Source organism: Beauveria bassiana (assembly GCF_000280675.1).
Source record: "Beauveria bassiana ARSEF 2860 unplaced genomic scaffold BBA_S00035, whole genome shotgun sequence".
Classification (NCBI taxonomy): Eukaryota; Fungi; Ascomycota; class Sordariomycetes; order Hypocreales; family Cordycipitaceae; genus Beauveria; species Beauveria bassiana.
This window is the reverse complement of record NW_007930870.1, coordinates 54,626-73,462: the sequence shown is the minus strand read 5'-3', so window position 1 is coordinate 73,462 and position 18,837 is coordinate 54,626. Positions and strand designations below refer to the sequence as shown.

The 18,837-nt window shown below is 52.7% G+C and overlaps 9 protein-coding genes across 9 annotated transcripts in view; 7 read left to right on the top strand and 2 right to left on the bottom strand.

Moving 5' to 3' along the window:
* Positions 1-4,692, bottom strand: part of BBA_08468 (NACHT and WD40 domain protein) — a gene marked incomplete at both ends in the record, with an annotated part of 5,451 nt that extends 759 nt beyond the window's left edge. Inside the window, 3 exons of the mRNA XM_008603565.1 lie at positions 41-3,526; positions 3,588-4,160; positions 4,225-4,692. Of these exons, the coding sequence (XP_008601787.1) occupies positions 41-3,526; positions 3,588-4,160; positions 4,225-4,692 (4,527 nt within the window). The remainder of the gene's footprint in view (positions 1-40; positions 3,527-3,587; positions 4,161-4,224) is intronic.
* A 329-nt stretch (positions 4,693-5,021) lies between these two features.
* Positions 5,022-5,954, top strand: BBA_08467 (uncharacterized protein; the record flags this gene model as incomplete). Its single annotated transcript, XM_008603564.1, has 3 exons — positions 5,022-5,129; positions 5,425-5,844; positions 5,946-5,954. The coding sequence occupies 3 exons, from the start codon at positions 5,022-5,024 to the stop codon at positions 5,952-5,954; spliced, it is 537 nt and encodes a 178-aa protein (XP_008601786.1).
* A 328-nt stretch (positions 5,955-6,282) lies between these two features.
* On the top strand, positions 6,283-7,482 carry BBA_08466 (uncharacterized protein; the record flags this gene model as incomplete). The annotated part of the gene is made up of 1 exon (XM_008603563.1): positions 6,283-7,482. One exon carries the CDS (start codon positions 6,283-6,285, stop codon positions 7,480-7,482), a length of 1,200 nt encoding a protein of 399 aa, XP_008601785.1.
* A 99-nt stretch (positions 7,483-7,581) lies between these two features.
* On the top strand, positions 7,582-8,809 carry BBA_08465 (uncharacterized protein; the record flags this gene model as incomplete). The annotated part of the gene is made up of 3 exons (XM_008603562.1): positions 7,582-8,026; positions 8,105-8,110; positions 8,175-8,809. The coding sequence occupies 3 exons, from the start codon at positions 7,582-7,584 to the stop codon at positions 8,807-8,809; spliced, it is 1,086 nt and encodes a 361-aa protein (XP_008601784.1).
* A 201-nt stretch (positions 8,810-9,010) lies between these two features.
* On the top strand, positions 9,011-9,592 carry BBA_08464 (serine proteinase-like protein; the record flags this gene model as incomplete). The annotated part of the gene is made up of 2 exons (XM_008603561.1): positions 9,011-9,075; positions 9,151-9,592. The coding sequence occupies 2 exons, from the start codon at positions 9,011-9,013 to the stop codon at positions 9,590-9,592; spliced, it is 507 nt and encodes a 168-aa protein (XP_008601783.1).
* Positions 9,593-9,652: 60 nt separating this feature from the next.
* Positions 9,653-10,327, top strand: BBA_08463 (serine proteinase-like protein; the record flags this gene model as incomplete). The annotated part of the gene is made up of 1 exon (XM_008603560.1): positions 9,653-10,327. The coding sequence occupies one exon, from the start codon at positions 9,653-9,655 to the stop codon at positions 10,325-10,327; it is 675 nt and encodes a 224-aa protein (XP_008601782.1).
* Positions 10,328-12,732: 2,405 nt separating this feature from the next.
* BBA_08462 (aspergillopepsin-2 heavy chain) lies at positions 12,733-13,690 on the top strand (the record flags this gene model as incomplete). The annotated part of the gene is made up of 4 exons (XM_008603559.1): positions 12,733-13,029; positions 13,126-13,204; positions 13,263-13,323; positions 13,381-13,690. The coding sequence occupies 4 exons, from the start codon at positions 12,733-12,735 to the stop codon at positions 13,688-13,690; spliced, it is 747 nt and encodes a 248-aa protein (XP_008601781.1).
* Positions 13,691-14,139: 449 nt separating this feature from the next.
* On the bottom strand, positions 14,140-16,119 carry BBA_08461 (C6 zinc finger domain-containing protein; the record flags this gene model as incomplete). The annotated part of the gene is made up of 5 exons (XM_008603558.1): positions 14,140-14,821; positions 14,878-15,008; positions 15,081-15,373; positions 15,534-15,812; positions 16,020-16,119. 5 exons carry the CDS (start codon positions 16,117-16,119, stop codon positions 14,140-14,142), a joined length of 1,485 nt encoding a protein of 494 aa, XP_008601780.1.
* Positions 16,120-16,941: 822 nt separating this feature from the next.
* On the top strand, positions 16,942-18,525 carry BBA_08460 (flavin containing amine oxidoreductase; the record flags this gene model as incomplete). The annotated part of the gene is made up of 3 exons (XM_008603557.1): positions 16,942-17,518; positions 17,569-17,864; positions 17,926-18,525. 3 exons carry the CDS (start codon positions 16,942-16,944, stop codon positions 18,523-18,525), a joined length of 1,473 nt encoding a protein of 490 aa, XP_008601779.1.
* Between the last annotated feature and the right edge of the window lie 312 nt (positions 18,526-18,837).

Genomic DNA, 18,837 nt, shown 5'->3' with positions numbered 1-18,837 from the left:
ACAGAGTGGCACAAGGCATCAACGCTTCACCGGGGAGGACCATGTTGAATCCAGAATCCGGCGAAATGTCCCAGATATGGATGAAGCTGCCGGACGTGGCGAGGAGGCGTCCGTCTGGCGAGAAGGCAACCGTAGTAGTCGTGTCTATGGCCGCGTCATTCAGCGCAACGAAAGTTTGTTCAGTGGTGGGTGTCGGTTTATCGTCATCATTACCATCGTCACCTATCCTGTGAGCGTCTGAATACAATTGCCTGCACGCCTGTAGGTCCCACAAGCGGATAGTTTTATCACCGGGGTGGACAGTGGCCACGAGCGCGTCTCCCGGCGAAAAAATGGCGTAGTACGCGCAGAGTCCATCTTCACCCATGACGGCAACGCGCTCGCAAGTTTTGGTGTCCCACACGACCGTCTGACCGTTGCCGTAGCACGCCAGCAGCTGTGTATCGTCGCTAGAAAAGCAAAGCCAGATGACTGCAGATTTAGCGCCCTCTGATGACATTGTACGCCATAAAGTGGTGGGAGAGGCATCTGAGGTCTCGCTCTCGCTGGTAGCCATCTTCGGGAGGCTCCAGAGCTGGACTTGACCGTTTCTGTTAGACGTGGCCGCCCGTAAGCCGTCGTGGGAGAAAATAGTCGTTTTGATTTCCGGGCTGCTGATGTGAGGGGCATTGTCGACACAGGCGGCATTATTGCAAGTGTCGGCGTCTGCCTCCATGAATCTGTAAATCTGGCATGAGTTCGTGTCTGTGAAGGTGAGTATAATCTCATCTCGCTCGCTAGAGAGCCCAAACGACAGCAATCTCGATTGCGGATGCGGATACGGGAGACTATGCGATCGGATAAGCGGCCGGTACAATAGCTTCATGGGCTCTCTTTCTCCATGTTCACCACGTTCTACTTGTTCAAGTTGATCTCCTCTTTCGTAGACGAGATGGAGCATTACACGGTCTCTCTCGTCCCAGGTGACAAAGGCGCGGGTGTTGGAATCATATCGCACGCGGGCAAATCTTCTCTGCGCCAAGTGTAGCGTCTGCTGCCGTTCTGCCAGCTTGGTATTGTAGATGAGCAGATTGCCGTCGTTGTGGACGACGGCGGCCAGTTCCACATTATCAGCCACGCTGGCATCCAGGCACTCGGACTCGGGCAGCGCGTCTTTTATGACCATGGGTAGGCTTTTATAGCGTATTGAAGTGCGCCGCACCTCTTTCAGATCAAATCCCGGTAACCCCAGGACGACCTCGCGCGGCTCGTGGTCGCACGCGTCTTGTGGGTAGCAGGTGACAATGAGGTCCTCGGAGCCATCTACGGCAAAGCGTACGTTGGAGAACCGTTCAAGTATGTTATAGACAGCATACTTGTTCTGCTTCTTCTGTTGATTACGCCACTTAACCACAATTTCACCCAAGGTAATTCTCTCCACCTGGACACCGCCAGTGGCGAGATTAAAGGTTGAAATGCCCCACAATCCCCCAGTAACAACCAAGCTGGAATTCGTTGGCGAGGGAACGAGTTGATTGAAATCCAACCGCGATTTGTGTAACGCAACGTGCTGGATAGTGCATGATGCCCGGTCCCAGAACCGCAGCGTATCGTCGTCCGATACGGACACAATGAGTCGGCCGTCATAGGCAAAGTGCGTGGCGCGGACCGACTTGGAATGGCCCTGCAGCGTACCGATACCGATGAACGCTGTTGTCGAGTTGTCCAAGGGCGGCAACATCGGTGGAACTTGAGGTAGGACGGGCAAATTGCTATTGTCGCCATGGTTTTCGCAACCTACTATGTGCATGAATCGATCGCAATCGGTCACGGACATGCCCATCTCCTGCGAACGCAGAATGCGCGTACTCAGGGTATTCAGCGCAGCCTGCGTTGGCGACAGACGCCCGAGCCCACGAGAAGATGGGAGCAGGTCCTGCAGCATGCGACCGACGACAGGAAGAACTCTGAGCGCATCCAGGTCGCGGACCCATGCACTCGCATTCTGCGCAACGAAACCACGCACCTCAGCCGTCAGCAAGTCCGTTACTGACTGATGGCCTGTCCGACCAATGCCAACGCCTGCAAGGTCTAGATGCCGCAGCCATGCGATTTGCATATACGGCGAGAGCTGCTTTCCACGGCGCTTCGTTCTACGGCCAGTAAGACCATAGTGCTGTGTGAGCTGGCGCAGGTGGCGACAAACCATGTCGGCGTGCAGGTCGGGCGCTGGAGTGGCCTTCCCTAGACGTGCGCGCTGGGCGGCCAACACAGCTCGGCTCGGAAAGTATACGTATTTCTTGATTTTCCCTCTTGCATTGTCAACTTCCCGGAACTCGAGCAGCGGCCGCGCGAGGATATCCAAGAAACTAGCAGCGTCCACGGTGGCCGGCAGCCCGGCAAGGGCGGCCAGATCCGGCACAGTGAGAGGCTGGAACGCGAGCGCGGCCGTCTTTAACGCGGCGTTCAGGAGTGCCCGGTCGCTATCACTGTCACTGTCGCTGGCATTACTCTTGATGATACAGTCCAGAAGAGGGCCCAAGCCCGCGCTGCTGTCGGGCAGGCGCTGCATAAAGGGGATGGCGTTCCACGAGAATCGGACTCGGGCGACAAGATCAACGGCTAGTGTGGCCCAGGCAACATTGCCGCCAGCTCGGCCGGTGAGCTTGCTAGCGAGCTCTTTTTGTATTTCCGGGGTATATCTCGAATCATTCCACTTTAGCATCAGGGCTCGGATATAGTCGTGCATGATTTCGCTAAGCAACGGCTCCTCAGGCGGATAGAGGTGGCAGCCACCTATCGACGACGACGGTGGTAAACAAGACATGGACCTAACAATCCAGATCACTTTGCCCGACAGGCGACACGTCGTGAGCACGAGCTCCATCAAGTCGCGGAGCGTCCAGGCCCGTTTTTGTGCGGTGCTGGCCGAGCCATCGCGGCCCTCTTTGCACGACTCATTCCCTTTGGCCTGATCACCAATATGGCCGTCGTCGTCGTCATCCCACAGCATCTCCCTGTAATCAACGACAAAACACGTCGGCTCAAAGTCCTGATCGCGCACGATGCTGCACAGCAGCGTCAGCATGGCATAAAAGTCACCAGACGTGCCCAGCGCGGCGTACCGCGCCTGTGAGTCACTACCGTTACCTCCGAGGAGCGCGCGCCGGCCCACCACCTGCACAGTGTTGGCTAGGTGCTTCTGCAGTATCGGTTGGGTAGTGAGCACCGTCCATATAAGGTCGCGCAAGACTGACACCACAGACGTGCCATTCACGTCCCGAGACCAGTCCCAAGAGGCGCATGCAACGGCGTACGGCGCCCACTCGGGGTCCAATATGCGAGCCTGGTTCTCGGTTTCTGCCTGCGCGAGCGCGTGCAGCAGCAGCGTCATGCTTGAGCCCTCCGGGCCGTGAAGCCAGAGAACGCGGTCATTTGAATGGCCATGATCGGCGCTGCGTGCCTTGTGCCATTGCTGGTACGCATCCTGTTTCAACGCCCAGCGACGAAGGCCCCCGAGCACGCTTTTCAATCCATCCAACGGAAGCTGCGACGGCGGTAGTAAAGGTGGCCGCTCCACAGGAAACAGACATAGCAGTTTTTTCAACTTTCCTGCTAATGAAACTATCATTACTGTTGCGTTCGGCAGTAGCGTTGGCGTTGCTGACATCGCGATAGGCGGGATGACTGAAATCGTTACCAGGATCACGATTATCGCCGCCGCCGCCGCCTTCGGCTGTCATTGTGTCGTTGACTGCCTCGCGAGCATCTCGGTCATCGCTGCCGAGAATAGCCAAGGACGGCGCCCGCAGACACACGAGCTCAGCGACACTCTCTTCCAGCGTCTTGTCTCGGGCATGAAACCCCAGGGAAAACTCGAGTGCGGTAATTGGATGCAGTAACGCGCTATTCACGCCCACTTTTAGCTGAGCAAATGTTTTCTGCTTTTGCTGTCGGCGCATTTCTTGTGGCGCACGGTCGAGCGCGAGGACAACGACTAGTTGCTCGAGTATGGCCGAGTACAGATCGACGAGGAACTCATGGGGCGAATTAGGGCCTTTTTCATCGTCCCGTGGCGCCTTGTAAATGACTTGCGACAGGCGGTCATAAAAGGCAATGCGCGCTACAATGTATGCGAGCCAGGGGGCCTCGCATGTGGGTTTTGGGCCCTTGACCAGTTTCTGTGGCTGTGTGGTCAGAAAGAATGAAATGGAAATGGAAAAGCAGTTTCAATACGCAACGTACCTGAATACATAGACACGCCGCGATCCACGCCAGGTGCGCATTCGGGCTTTCCTGTATGTTTCTGCTCAACTTAGTCAAGGTCGATTTCAAAGCACGGCACACTTTGTCTCTCTCTTCGTCGTCGTCTTCCTCTGCTCTTGGCTCCGAAATCCAGCGGCGAACGGAATCCAGCACCATATTCGGCGCCAGATTGTGCAAGCCTGTCATGGCGAAACGCACATGGACATTGGCACCGCTGCTCCCCTGCAAAAGCCGAAAGATGCTGCGGACCTGTTTCTCAAAGTCGACCAGTTCCTCTTTGTGCCTCTCTCGCAGGCGCGCGTAGGCTGCATACCACAGAGCACGCGTGTCCTGGCTGTTGGATTCATCGGACGGCGGCTTGGTCATAATCTTGATAGTAATCTCATCGTCGTTGTTGGCCATGGTCACGCCAGGGGCAAGATGAGTCGAAATATCGTGCTGTGCCATCTTGTTGTTGTCGTTGTTGCTATTCTGCTATGGCTGCTGTGGTGCCTCTGCCTACTGGGTGATTTCGGTATGTTTTGTATGATCAGGTAGTTGGTACCGACAGGGAAAACCAAAGGACTTGCAGTTAAATAAGACGACGGCAATGGAAGAGGAAGCCTCAGGATGCCCGCAGGCATCCGAACCGGCGCAACGCCGGCCTGACACGATTGAGGGCACGGCCAGTAGCACTCGCGTGTGGAGTGAGAGCTACTCCGACGTCAACCTCTCACGGTACGTGTACGTTAGGGAGCACAGGCGAGAGCAGAGACTGCAACGGCGTCAAGCGAGACATGTTGCACGATTCCCTGGCGGGCGAGGGCGTCACGCCAGAGCTGCTGCTTTATGTGCCCGTGAGGCGGCAGGACGACTGTGCGTGCGCCGTCAAAATCACCGCCAAGGTGGGACACGGCCATGATATTCCGGCAAAAGGAACACAAATGCATCTTGCGCGTCACGCTCAAGGAAGCGGATACCGAGAAGCCGGCCTTTCGATGCTTGCAGAGGAAGAAAACATGGCAGAAGCTGGACATGAACCGCTGAGACGCTGCTGTTGCAAACGATCGACTTGAGTCTGGCGCTGCCATGAGATTTGAGAAGAATTGGCGGGCACTACAGCGGCTAAAAGCGGGGGGTGACAACGGCCACTAACCCAGAAGGCCCCCATAACTACCTAACAAAAGCGACACTGAACAGGGCAACGACGGCGACCAAGGCCGAGGCAACAAAAACAGAAATGAAGGGGTTGCAGAGACGGAACCGGATTCGACTCTAACGAGATGGTCTTTGGCCAAAGAGTGTCTGGATCGTGCAACTGACGGCAACATGGTCAGACTGGCAAAGAGACGCGACGCGACAGCAACGCAATTGGACGACTTATTAGCTGCCGTAATATTAGAAGCCCTGCTCGGCCCCCTCCTGGCCAGAGGTGCTGACAACATGAAGGATGATCTGCGCACACCACTATTGGAGAGCCGCATGGAGCCAATGGAAGATCGGATGGCGCGACATGTGTTGGTAATTCAAGGGCTGCGGAGACATAAATACAACGGCCCAACCCTTTGGGGACTCGGTCCCTCTATTTCGGAACAAAGATTCAGTGGATACAGCGCTTGCGTAGGTAGTCCCACAAAGCGTTGTACTTCTACCTAGAGTACCCCTCATTTACATTCGCGAGACAAGTTGCTGCTATTTTTCACCCTGCTAGGTATTTACAGGTAAAGTAAAACAGATAGGAGGACTTTTGCCAATTATACCTAAATTAGGAAGAAATAAACCTACAGACGAAATGCTCGTCTTGTAATCACGCTGTCAACTATCGCGGAGCAATAGACAAGTAACTTGCGCAAGGCTTGCACCGCTGGGATGACTCGGCCTGTATATGTTATGTACTCTGCAATCAGGCTGCTTACTGTAATTTAATGTTGGCTCTGAGGGAGGGGTAGATGAGAGCCCTGTGTGCCAACTTAGAAATCCAAAAAAAAGCTCCAAAATACAACGCAATATCCAAGGACAAAAAAGCCCGCCCGGTCGGACAACGGGAAACACATCAAGATGTCGACACATCAGCAATCAGAAGCCTACGCCATGACGGCCAATCTCAAGATAGCCATTGATAAATGGATCAACAAATCATCCTACAATGACAACATCGGGTTCGAAAAGGAGCTTGCAATCCTCTACAGGAGCCTCGTTGGAGCGGCGCAGGTTACGAATGACACGCACATTGAGGAATTCTTGAACAGTGATGAAGCGTTCATGGACAGGTGCGTCCAATGGCATCTTCTGAAGCTGGCGATCCAAGGCGCACAGGATTCGATCAGGACGGAGACAAGCTTATTACCGTTGTGCAACCCACACGTGCAGCTAGCCAAGATGATCATGGCGAGCAAAGAGGCAGGATGGGAACTGCTACTTTTACTCCCAACAGGGAAAAAGTTGAGGAAGTCCTGCAAGTGGAATCAGGGCAACGAAAATTGGGAGATAAAAAACAGAAAGGCAAGGCTACAACAGAACCCGCACTTGCGCATCAAGCAAACCGACCGGCAGGAAAAGACCTTGTTTGCAATGGCCCTGTGTGAGGGCAACCCGTACATGGAAACACTGCTAGCTGAGGCGCAGGAGCTGTACTCGCGCCAGCTAAGAACAGAGGCGGAAAAGTCGGAGCCCAAAAAACAATCGGAAAACTACTTCGTCACACGAGTGCGAAACAATAAAACAGGCCCAACCATATTACACAATGACATTGTCACGGCCCATAAAACGGCCCCTTTGGCCTTGGGGCCCGTGCTGCACAGACTGCCCGGGATTCTACTGCCGGGCGATGACCAGGAGTCGGACGAAAGATTGCTTGACCGCATCATCGAGGATCACTTACTGGAGCTGACCGAGGTCATTCTCCAATCTGAACGCCACCGTGGGCTGCTGACAACCCGCGAGCGCATCGTCAAGGCCATTGAGCTTTGGTTAAGATGCCCAGATTCGCAGAGCGCATTGCTGTCAGGAGACCATAGCGACCAAGACAAAAACCAAACAAACGACAACGATGACAACGACGATGATGACGATGACGACTACGACGACTACGAACACGACAGTGGCGGCCGCAGCAACGATGACGACAAGACAAACCGCCGAGATTTGGTCATCAGTCTCCTATCTAACGCGTCCGAGGATGTGCTCCGTTCGCCAGAGGTGCTCACCGTCGTCATGAAGAATAACTTACTCAACGACCACGATGTGCTCAAATCCTAAGCCAGAAATGCCAAAGATGATAGCAAAACATGTCCAGTGCCCTTTGCGTCCTTGAAACCCTTTGCCTGGTTTCTTCGAAACGTTTACGGCATACTGCACATGGCCGTCTTCTACCAGCAGCAGCCGTTGGTCGAAGCGCTGCTGCGTTGCAATGCCGGGCTCGCCACCACCCGCGCCTATGTAGAGGCCACCACCGCCGGCGACACGATTCCGCTAAGAATACGAAAGGAAGCGTCCGTCGAGACGACCGCGGCCGCTGTCGACGCCGCCACCGCTGTCGACGCCGCCACCGCTGTCGACCCCGTGCTGCATAGCCAACAGGGAGACGACGGGTACTATCCGCTTTGGTACAATAATGAGGCCAAAACCACCAAAATGGCCACCACTTCCGCCGAATCCCAGCATGTCCAAGACGAGGACAGTCTCGTGGTCACAAAGCAGCGAAACTCGGCGTGGGAGCAGATCCGGTCGGCGCTTATTTACTGCACCATGAAGCACGCCGAAAATATGCAGACGCTTCTCGCCGTTCTACGAGAATCACGAGGTAGGTTGTCGCAGATGTCGGGTTTTTTTTGGTTTTTTGGTGCTGCAATTGCTGATAAAATAATAAAAAACACAACAGAGCCCGGTAAGACGGCTTATTCCATTTTCCATCTCTCGTAAAGACTTTCGTTTAACCCCCCTGAACACAGAAAATGAAATCAACTTTGACATGTCCCGTCTTCTGATTGAGGGCACGAGCGTGGCCGATTTCGTCACGTCATTGACGCAGGACGAGAAAAGCTACAACCTGATTCGCTACGAGGAGACGATCCGATACGCCCAATTTCCAGTGCTTGACCTGGGCACGCAGTCGCAGACCGTCGCAGCACAGAGACTGCGGCGTTCGTATCTGCAGCGCGCGCACAGGGAGATTCTGGACATGCTTGACTGGCTCGCCAAGCACGGCGTGCGCCGCATCATCACGCTGCGTGTGCCAGACCGCATGGCGCACCCGCATGATGAGCTCGAGATTTCCCAGGCAGTCAGGCGCTTTCGTGTCGAAGAGCTTGACTGGCGCATCCTCGACCTCTCGCTTAACATCTTCCAGCCGCACGGCGAGCCTGAGAGCATTCCGTTTGTTTGCACTATTGATAGCGACAAGACCAAGGATAACAAGACCTGCAAGAACGGCGGAAAGACCGGCAAAATGAACAAGATTGCCAAGGCCATGGAAGACAGGAATGAAATGAGGGACAAGACGTCCGGGGAAACGAGCGTGCAAAAGACGTACCTCAGGCGGTTACACCTCTACACAGGTGGGCGGCGGTCGGCGCTGGATCACTGATTTAGCATCGAGGGCCTTGAATCGACAAAATTAGCCCATGTCTCGATTCATGTCATCAAGGTTCGTTTAGCGGCACAACCAAAATAGAATCAGACTTCAATCACTTACCACACACAGGAACTCGCGACCAAAGAACAAAGTAACGCCACCCTGCGATACATAAATAGGAAAGTCGAAGAGTTGAGAAAACGAAAACCATCGATGAAAATCGATGTGCAGTCGCAATTCTGGACAATAGAGACCGAGGCGCCACGCCTGCAGAAAATGTGAGCTTGATCTATTTCTTTGTTGTCGTTGTTACCCTTGTTTCCCTCACATCTTACACCACTGACTCCCACCAGCATTCATCAGCTATCGCCGCGACTCGCCCAGTTCATCGCAAACTACCGTCAGAGAGCATCTAGCATACATGATGGCCGGAAGCGCTTCCGGCCGGCGAAAGTAGCGATAATCGACAACGGCATCCTCAGCATGGATCCGCCAAGCGCGACGCGGGTAGCCAGCCCGACTCGCCCCGAAGCGCCCGCCGACGTACACGACCGCAGCGGCAAAAGCAACAGCAGCAGCAAGCAGCATCTGCAGAGCCAAGAAACTCTCATGGCCGACAATTTGTGGGCACGGATCTGCGCCGGCAAGTCATTTGTGTACGAGCGCGACAGCTTGAGCCCGTGGTATTTGGCGTCGAATCCGCACGGCACGCAAATGGCGAACCTAGTGTGCGCCATCGACCCGCTGTGTCAGCTGTTTATAGCCAAGATTGCCGACAGCCACTACGGCTACTAAGCGGCCCGCGCCGCGAAAGCGGTAAACTGGGCGATGGAGAAGGGAGTGGACATTATCTCGATGAGCTTCACAACGACTGAGGACCATAAGCCGTTCAACGAAGCCGTGCAGAAGGCCATGGGGGCCGGCATCCTCGTCGTCTGCAGTCACCGCGACGAGGGCGCGCGTATCGGCACAAAGGTCTTCCCCGCCTGCCTCGGCAGCGTAGGCGAGCACCATACAATGCTGCGCATGGCTAGCTGCAACATGTATGGCAAGTTGCAGCACGACTGGGATGATTACACTGTCGACGCCGCCAGCAAAAAGGACAATCAGTACGACTTTTGCATCAACAGCCAGGATGTCCGCGTTGGCACTATCCCCTTCCTCGCCACGTCCACCGAGCGCGTCAGCGGCAGCTCCGTCTCTACCGCCATCGCCGCCGGCGTCTGCAGCCTGCTCATCGCCTGCCTGCGCACCCTGGACGAAATGACCTCTGTGGCGAAAGCTGATCCGACCACCAAGGAAGGCCGTGCCATCTTGCACATGCACGAGAACGTCCGCCGCGCTCTCGCCACCGACGACCGGCCCTCGTATGCGGCCATCAAGAACTATTTGAGCACCATGGCTCCGTCCACGACCAGTCCACGGTTCATTACCCTTGACCGCTTCGCCCGCCTCGACGAGCTCCGCGATGACACGTCTTCTGGCTTTTTCCAAAAGTTGCTCGACTTGGCCGCCAATTTCAAGGTATAGTGAGAAGTTGGCTCTTGATAGTAAAAGTATAGGCCCTTTAAGTTAGTGGGTTATTGCAGAGCATCTCTAGAATTATTATAGCCGTATTGCGAAGTGTTGTAGTGGATTATGGCGAACGGCAGGGGTTCTAGGGTAAGGCATGCTAGCGGTCGGCGGCGATACTACGATATATTCTGCCATTTCCTCGAAGATACCTTGGAGAATTAGTAAATGATGATATACTAAAGACCACTTACGCCCCCCCTAGGAAATTGAAATACAGCCTGTTTGAAATTCACCTTCTGCTAAGTTGGCCTATCAGTTCTGAGGAGCTCCTCGTGCTCCCTGTGTACATATACGCATGACCTAGCATACGACCACTTTCGTTAGTCTGGTTTTATGATGAATGAATGATTTAAAACATCTGAACGCTACCCAAAGAAAAAAAGAAAAAATTTAGGCTGGAATGAAGCCAAGGTAATTGGTCGTCTCCCTACCATAGCGACTGACTCAGGGTCACAACGGTGTTGTTTCCCGAGCTCCACTAGGATGTTGAAGCGCTTACGGGCCCTGACGATGGAGATGAAGCACAAGTAACGTAGCTACATGGCTGTAGCTGCAGCCACTTGTTCTTGTCGTCCAACTTAAAAGCTCAATGGATTCCAGTAGGATGTCGTTATACTCGGTCCGAAAAGTCCTTGGCTTGTGGACGTGGCTCGGATTAGCCAAGGCGCACCAAGGCTATCTCCGTAGCAAGTTTGGCCGAAATACAATTCGATTCCTTGGGTACTTGAATACCAGATGAGCAAGCCGTGAGTGCCTGTCGCTTGCCGAGGAAAGCACGTTTAGCTACCGTGATGTGCAGTGCAAGATCAGACCAAGACGAGGATTGACCCGCAAAACAATGGACGAAAACCGGAGTTAATCTGTACAATTAATAAAATTGAGTTTACTCTTGCCCCCCACTGCTACGCAACCGCCATTGTAGTCGTGTATGCAGCACTCTGATTAAACAAGCGTGATTGCACTGTCCAGCAGAGTGCATCACAGTTCGACGCGTCGCCATCACTCATCATTTGCGGCTCTACTTATATTTTAATACCTCGACGAGAATTTTTGATATCTACTAATTAAAGGACGTCAGTGCAATCGGTATTATTCAAGAGCACTGAATCCCCGCCTACCACACTGATCGATTAGTTCTCTCTCAGCGCGCCCTGATATTATCATTCGCCGCGAACTAAACCGACGTTTCCTCGGCTCTAATAAGAATGCGACGGTCCGTGTACGGATATATTGCCTCATTTTACGGCATAAACGTTGAAATTGAAAGTGCCGAGGTGGGAACCAGGGGACAAAGCTCATCCTTGCTTACAAAAAAACACCAGTTGAAGCCAAGAAGGGAAGAGCCAACAGTCAAAGACTTCGCATACATTATTACACACTGCAACGAGCCACGTGCGTAATTATCCGCAAGGGCAGCCCAACATCCACTATACCATTAACGTGATACATTACACATGCGGGTTGGCCCAATACCCCGGTCCCGCCCACAAACCCTACAACAGTTATCGCGTTGCCAATGTAACTTCAATAGCCACTTCCCTAATTCGGGACGCCCCCATGCCGGTATTGGCTACGCGGTGGTGCCTCGCCACATTCTTTTCTTGGTAAAAGATTGCACGCTAGAAACCGATTGTTCCCCTACGTATTAGCTTCCCTGCTGTGGATGTAGCGCGGGAGTGTTTTTGCCAAGTGGTTGCCCCCAAGTCATGCGCTGTGGAGTTCTGGCCCAGTGCGTTCATCCCTCGCCCAGCCAAGCATTTGAGAAAAAAAAAGAAAGAGAAGGCCATGGACAAATCAACGGTGTAGTTACATCTTTGCCCCCCCAGGTACAACCCTGTTAGTTGTTGGTCATTCATAGATAGACGCGTGGCTGCAGAAAAGGAGGGGCAGCCAAGCGGGATGTAACCATCTCTTTCCAAACCAACCACTTCCAACCGGCCGGTCTAGTCAATTTTCTCGCTCGTGTGCGAAAACAACGCCATGCCAGATGAGGAAGGAGTCTGCAGAGTTGGCCGACTGTCAGCGTGTCCAATAGTGCGATATTACTGTACATCGTGAAAGTCTTGGAGATTGTAATATATACTATATTGGCAGGTCTGCCGCTATAACATGTAAGCCCGAACTATATGATATAACGATATTTTATAATAATATGGGTTATAGTTATCGTAAATACCATCAGCAACACTGCCGACTGCCGGCCGAGTTCAAAAATAGTGCGGCAAGGGGGCCGTCTGCCCATTGGAAAATATATACATGAGACGAAACCCCCAAGCACTCAACATGTGCCGAATCATCGACTCATACAGTCTTGCCTCATTCGAGACTTGATTTGGCCTCGTTCTTCTCCATCTTACACAATGCTTTTCAAAAATCTTGGCTTCTGGCTTCTGGCGCCGAGCGCAGCTGCATTGGCTATTGACGCCTCCAACAACGGACGCCACGTTCGACGAGACCGCAGCTCCGGCAACTGGTGCGGTCAGGTTCTCCACGGCAACGATTTTCGAGATGTCTCTTCCGCCTGGGTGATGCCGACATCTTGGCCTCTTCCCGCTCACTACTACTCGCAGCAGCCAATCTACAACTACCAGTGGGTTGGCATTGACGGAGCCAGCGATCAATGCCAGGCTATCCTTCAAGCTGGAACGTATGCCAGGGTAAGTCGTCGTGAGCATTCTCGAAACCATGCAACTCATTGGGAAGAGAGGTCTGAGCACAAAAGTAAACTTGCGTTTCTGACTGAGATGATAAAGATGGAAGACAATGTCCTGACTTATGGGTTCTGGTACGAGTTCTACCCCAAGGAATCTTGGCTTATGACTGAGCCAGTCGGTAAGCACGACGACTCAACTTTACACTGGCAGATTCAGACTAACCATAGTCTTACAAGTCAACCCTGGAGACAGCGTTTACGTCCAAGTCAAGGCGTATAACAGCACTTCGGGCTACGCGTTAGTACACCTTTATCCATTGAAAACCACAAGTCTAACAGTGCTCAACTTCCACAGGTACATGAAGAATCTCTCCACAGGAGAGGACGTTATGATTCCCATGGATGCTCCTGAAGGCTACTCCTTGTGCGGCTCGACGGCCGAGTGGATTCAGGAAAATGCTAGTCCAAGCGCCGCGTCGGGTCTGGCACCTTTCAACACCTTTTATTTCGAGTATTGCAGCGCGTCGGATGCTTACGGTTACAACTACAACCTTGAAGGGTCCGAGAAATGGTACATGCACCCACTCAACAGCGACCCAATCTGCTATCCATCCAACGTCTTTGGGGGCACTGTTCAGATCAACTATAGTGGACCGACAGCATAAATGAGGCGATTACAACGCCAGACGAAAGCCTAGTTGGAACCAACTCAGTCAGCGTCTTGCCGTGTAATGGAATTGTTCTTTTCTTATACGGACGCTTGCGTTTCAACTGTCGAATCGAGGATTTCATTAGAATAGAAGTGCACTTTGAATACATTTTCTGGAGTTGTCTTTCGTCGTGCCTCTTGTTCGGTTCCCCCGTGAAGTACATCACCATCTTCTCCATTAGCATTAGCCATGGCACTATTCTGAGCGCCCACAACCTTATGTAGCAGAATATGTATTGGCGAGATCCCAAATATTCGCTCCTCAGAGCAGCCCTAGTCACCGGTTACGTAGGTGTAATCTACATAGGGCGACTAGCCAAGGCCCGTCGACCCATAGTCATTTTAAATTCATCTTTTGAATTGAGCTTAGGTTCTACAAGCTAGCTATAGAGCTTTTGCGATTGCTCACGGTAGAAACGTGAATGGCCCATTCCAGCAATCGTCCCATGAACCTGAGCCCAACATCCAGAAACAATGCAATCGGGCCAACAGCCGGGGAGGTATGCAGCCGAATTCATGCTGCATGTCAGCTAGCAGCCGACCGACCAGTGCTCTCTCGGAATACGTGCCTGTGCTGGCGGCGTATCCAGCAACGGCAATTGGCCACAGAATACGAGTATTCAACTGCCGATCGAACTCGACTGCCTCGCCGAGCAGGCGAAGCAACGTGAGGCGTTGCGCAGCAGCCTGGCCAGAGCTCCATGTAGCAAAGTCCTCATCGACCACTGAAGCTGGAACACAAGAGCAGCAATATATGCCAACTGCAGCCTTGAAGATGCGCGACAGCAGCAACGCAACACGCCCCTTTGGTATACTGTAAGACTCTTTCCAATTCTCCGGAGAAAAAATTTGGACCTGCCCATAGATCTTCTGGGCATGTTGCAGCAGAACAACGGCGCTAGAGCCTGTGGCAGCCATGGTTCTTAATCTCGAAATCTCGAGTATCTGGGCCCAAAGATAACTCGGACAAGGAAAATTGTTCTCCAAAGTGAAGCAGTACATGTCCATCAGCTCTACGTCGCTAAACGCACGAATTTCGTCAAGCTTGGCTTCGTAACTGCTCACCGTATTCGAGAGCACGCCACAACTGGTTCAGGTTAATTCAATCAGTCTTTCGGGTCAGGATGTCATGGTTCAACAAACAGAGTCATGCAGTGGATCGCGTTTCCAAGGCCTGTCTGCTTCTTTGCAAGGTCGATGGGTATACCACATAGCCTCAAAATAGCCAAAAATCCGCGAAGATGAGCTCGTCCGCCAGCTAGGTTGAGATATTCCTAAGCAAGAACTAAAGTTAGCAGGCTAGTGGCTCATGAGGCTGGTTGCTTGGATGCGCTGGGGTGAACTACCTCGATGCCTGTCATGTCGCAAATCCTTTGCAGAACTTTGTTTTGTACCACATTTTCTACATCAGTTATCTGCCGGCTTAATGTTCTGACCGAAGTGTTCAATAGATCTCCAAGGCGGACCCAGAGGTGGACCGAGGATGGCGTGGGTTTCGGTGTGGTGTTTTCAACCCCAGCAATGTGTGATAGTCGCATGCAAAGAGAATTGGCAACAATGATGTCATTGGACGGGCTATACGGCTCCGTTCGACACAAAGCCCTGTGCGTGCTGTCGGCGAGATCGGTGTCCATCAGATCTCTATGCACCACAGTGTTACCTTGGCGTTACCTGGATCAGCATGCGTTTTCCGTCGCCGCCGAAGAAGAAGTCAAAAGTGGTAGATGCGAGAGACAAGGTAGAGATTGTAGCAGCATGTGTTTGCGGTGGTAGCTGAAGCCATTAGTAGGGCGACTTACAGAAATGCACTGCTTCAAAGGCCGCCCATCCTTCAGGAATGAGCCATACGGGTACGGGGCCAGCCGAAAAGGATTCCGTGTACCAAGGGCCAGCACTGGCATAAGTGGCCAGTTCCATTGCCTGACGCTTTTGCTGGTATTTTTCTGTGCCTTTGCTCTCATTAAAGAACCGCTCGTCCAGATCACCAACTTGCTGGTGAGGGAACGTATCGAACCACATCCCCTCATTATGAATTCTGGTCGGGAATAAATCAGCATTGTCGGTGAATGAGCCTATATCTGCAGGGTGCAACTCGTAATGGCATGCCATATTGCGCTTTGTGCAGCTCGCGCATTTGGGTCTCTGCTCATTACATCTTACGCGGCGAATTCTAAAGCGGACGGTTAGTACGGGCGCTGCGGGCGACGGACTGAGATTGTCTGCGTCGACAATCTGGGGTTATGCAAGCATGGCAAAAACAGTATGTAGGCACATTCAGAACTTACCGGCAGCCCAGGCAGCCTGTCTTTGCTTTCGTCGCCCACTGCCTCTTTCGTCGCTGAGCCGAGGGAGGCGCCAGGGACCCCGAAGGAACTTGGGGGTCATTGGTATCACGTTCGGCTGGTGACATGGTCGGATCTTGCCGGATTTGTACGTTGCCGGCTGGAGCTAGTCAAACGCTCCAAAGTCAAAAATTGATTCGCAGCCTTGTGCTTGGTCGGGCTTGTTGTACGAGGGCCAAATGAGGAGAAGGTCAGATGGAGTGGGGATTTGGAGCAGCAAACACACGCTGCCTGTTCACCACCCAGCAGAAAAGGCGCCAACGGGCAAAGACTTGCCACTGGGAATGCCATGAATTCAAGCAATTTTCCCAACACCAAAATGAGCAAATCAAAGCGGGCGCGTTGGTTCTATATTTCGCCCATTTACAGGTTACGCTCTCTATCTATCTTGCACAAACCGTAGTCAAACTTACTCCGTCTTATTCCCCCCCTCCCCCACCAACTCCCGAGAATATCGGTCTAGGAGATCAAAAGTATAATTTTACTGGAGAACTACTTTCTCACCAATTACATACGGATATGCCAGGCACGCCGTTGTTTCATGTCCTAGCCAACCATGGCTCTGCAGTGGCAACGCCTCATAGATCGTGCCGGTAAAAGCGCATATTAATAGCTGTAAATGTGGCTAGTGGCATGCGCATGCAGCAGGTGCAAAAAAGGAAACATCTTAAAGACCTAAATCTAGTATGGTAGTACAATACCTTCAACATTGAATTCGACCAGTTTAGAGCTAGTAGATGAGTAGTCTAAATACTTACCTTTTGATCTTCCCACGTGGTGTGTCCATCGTGATTTGGACCCGCTGGCCAGAATCTCCAGCAGTGCAACTCGCCACAACATCTTTCGCCCTTCTCCAGCGACAACCATGGCATCCCCGCCAAAAGCGCATGTTGCTATTATTGGTGCCGGATTGTCCGGTCTACGCTGCGCCGATGTTCTCCTACAAAACGGCTTTCAGGTGACCATCTTCGAGGGCCGAGACCGCCTCGGTGGACGGGTGCACCAAACGAAGCTCAGCAATGACCACTTGGTTGACATGGGCCCCAACTGGATACACGGCGCCACAGGCAACATCATCCGGGACCTAGCTGTGGAAACGGGTACCGGCATTGACGATCTCGACGAGAAGTCGTGCGCGTTTGACGAGACGGGCATCAGACTCGAAGCCGCCGAGAGCACCAAGTACGAGACCATCATGTGGGAAACCATCAAAGAGGCCTTTGCGTACTCGGCAACGTCGGAGGCAGAGATTGATCCGCAAAAAAGCCTGATGGACTTTTTTCAAGAAAAGATCCCGGCAAGGATACCTGATGATGAGCCGAATGCAGAGGCCCAGCGCAAGACGATATACCAAATCTGCGAGACGTGGGGTGCCTTCATCGGCTCGCCAATCACGAAGCAAAGTCTCAAATTCTTCTGGCTAGAAGAGTGCATCGATAACGGTATGGTAAATCAAAACAGCCATGCAATGAAAATAGCTGATTTTCAACAGAAAACCTATTCTGTGCTGGTACATACCGCAAGGTTCTTGAGCGCGTTGCAAAGCCGGCGGTAGACAAGGCAGACATCTCCTTCAACACAATCATGGAAAGCATCACTTATAAAATGAACGCCAAAGACAAAATTAGAGTTCACCTGAGGAGCGGCAACAGCTGTGAGTTTGACGAGGTTGTAGTGACCACGCCGCTTGGCTGGCTGAAAAAGAACAAGACCAAGGCTTTTGATCCTCCGCTTCCTCGTTCGCTCAGCACCGCTATAGATGCCATCAGCTATGGCTGTCTCGAAAAGGTGGCGAAATAACCTGCTTTTGGTACTTTCCGCGCTAAAGTTTTTTTCTTTTTTTTCCCAGGTGTATATCAGTTTCCCCGAAGCCTTCTGGAGGCCCAAGAATGGCCAGCAAGAAATCGTCAAGGGGTTTATCCAATGGATGTCACCCGCCTACCATCCCGAGCTCAACGCCAACCGCTGGTCGCAAGAAGCAGTCGAGCTGTCCAGCCTCAGCGCCGACGATGCGCACCCGACGCTGCTCTTCTACACATACGGCGAGCAGTCGCAGTGGTTCACCTCGGAGCTCGCCAAGCGGCTCGACAAGAAGGACAAGACAGCTTTCATCATCTCGTACTTTGAGCCGTACTACTCACGCCTGCCCAACTACACGGCCGACGCGGCGGCGTGCCAGCCGGTGGATTGCATCGCAACAGACTGGCTTAATGATGAACTGGCAGGGAATGGGAGTTATGGAAATTTTCAGGTCGGTTTAGAAAAGGGCGATGAGCATATTCGGACAATGCGCGAGGGCCTCCCGGACCAGGGCCTGTGGTTCGCAGGTGAGCATACAGCGCCATACGTTGCTCTGGGCACCACCACAGGCGCATACTTGAGTGGTGAAGCGGTTGCAGAAAGAATTGTGAAAAGTTACGCGCAATTTCAGCAGCATGATGATAGCTAGTACTGAGGTGAACAATCATGTTTAAAGTCTAATTGCTCGATGGACTTTGCCATGAGAAGCCCATCTCTTCTGTTGCGGCATTCAGCTTCGGGCATCCACATCGGGTATTGCGATTCCGCTTGGCCCGACCCGACGGTCCAGCCCAGGTCCCGATTGCAACTAATACATTGGATTCTGTGGTTAGCAAGAACCCGAATATCCTGTTTAGTCTCTCAGTCATTCAGCGAACCCTTATTATACCATCATGTGTGGTTCGGGTTTGCCAATGCTGGTCCGACTTGTCCGCTGCAAGCGTCACAACAGCTGCTCAAA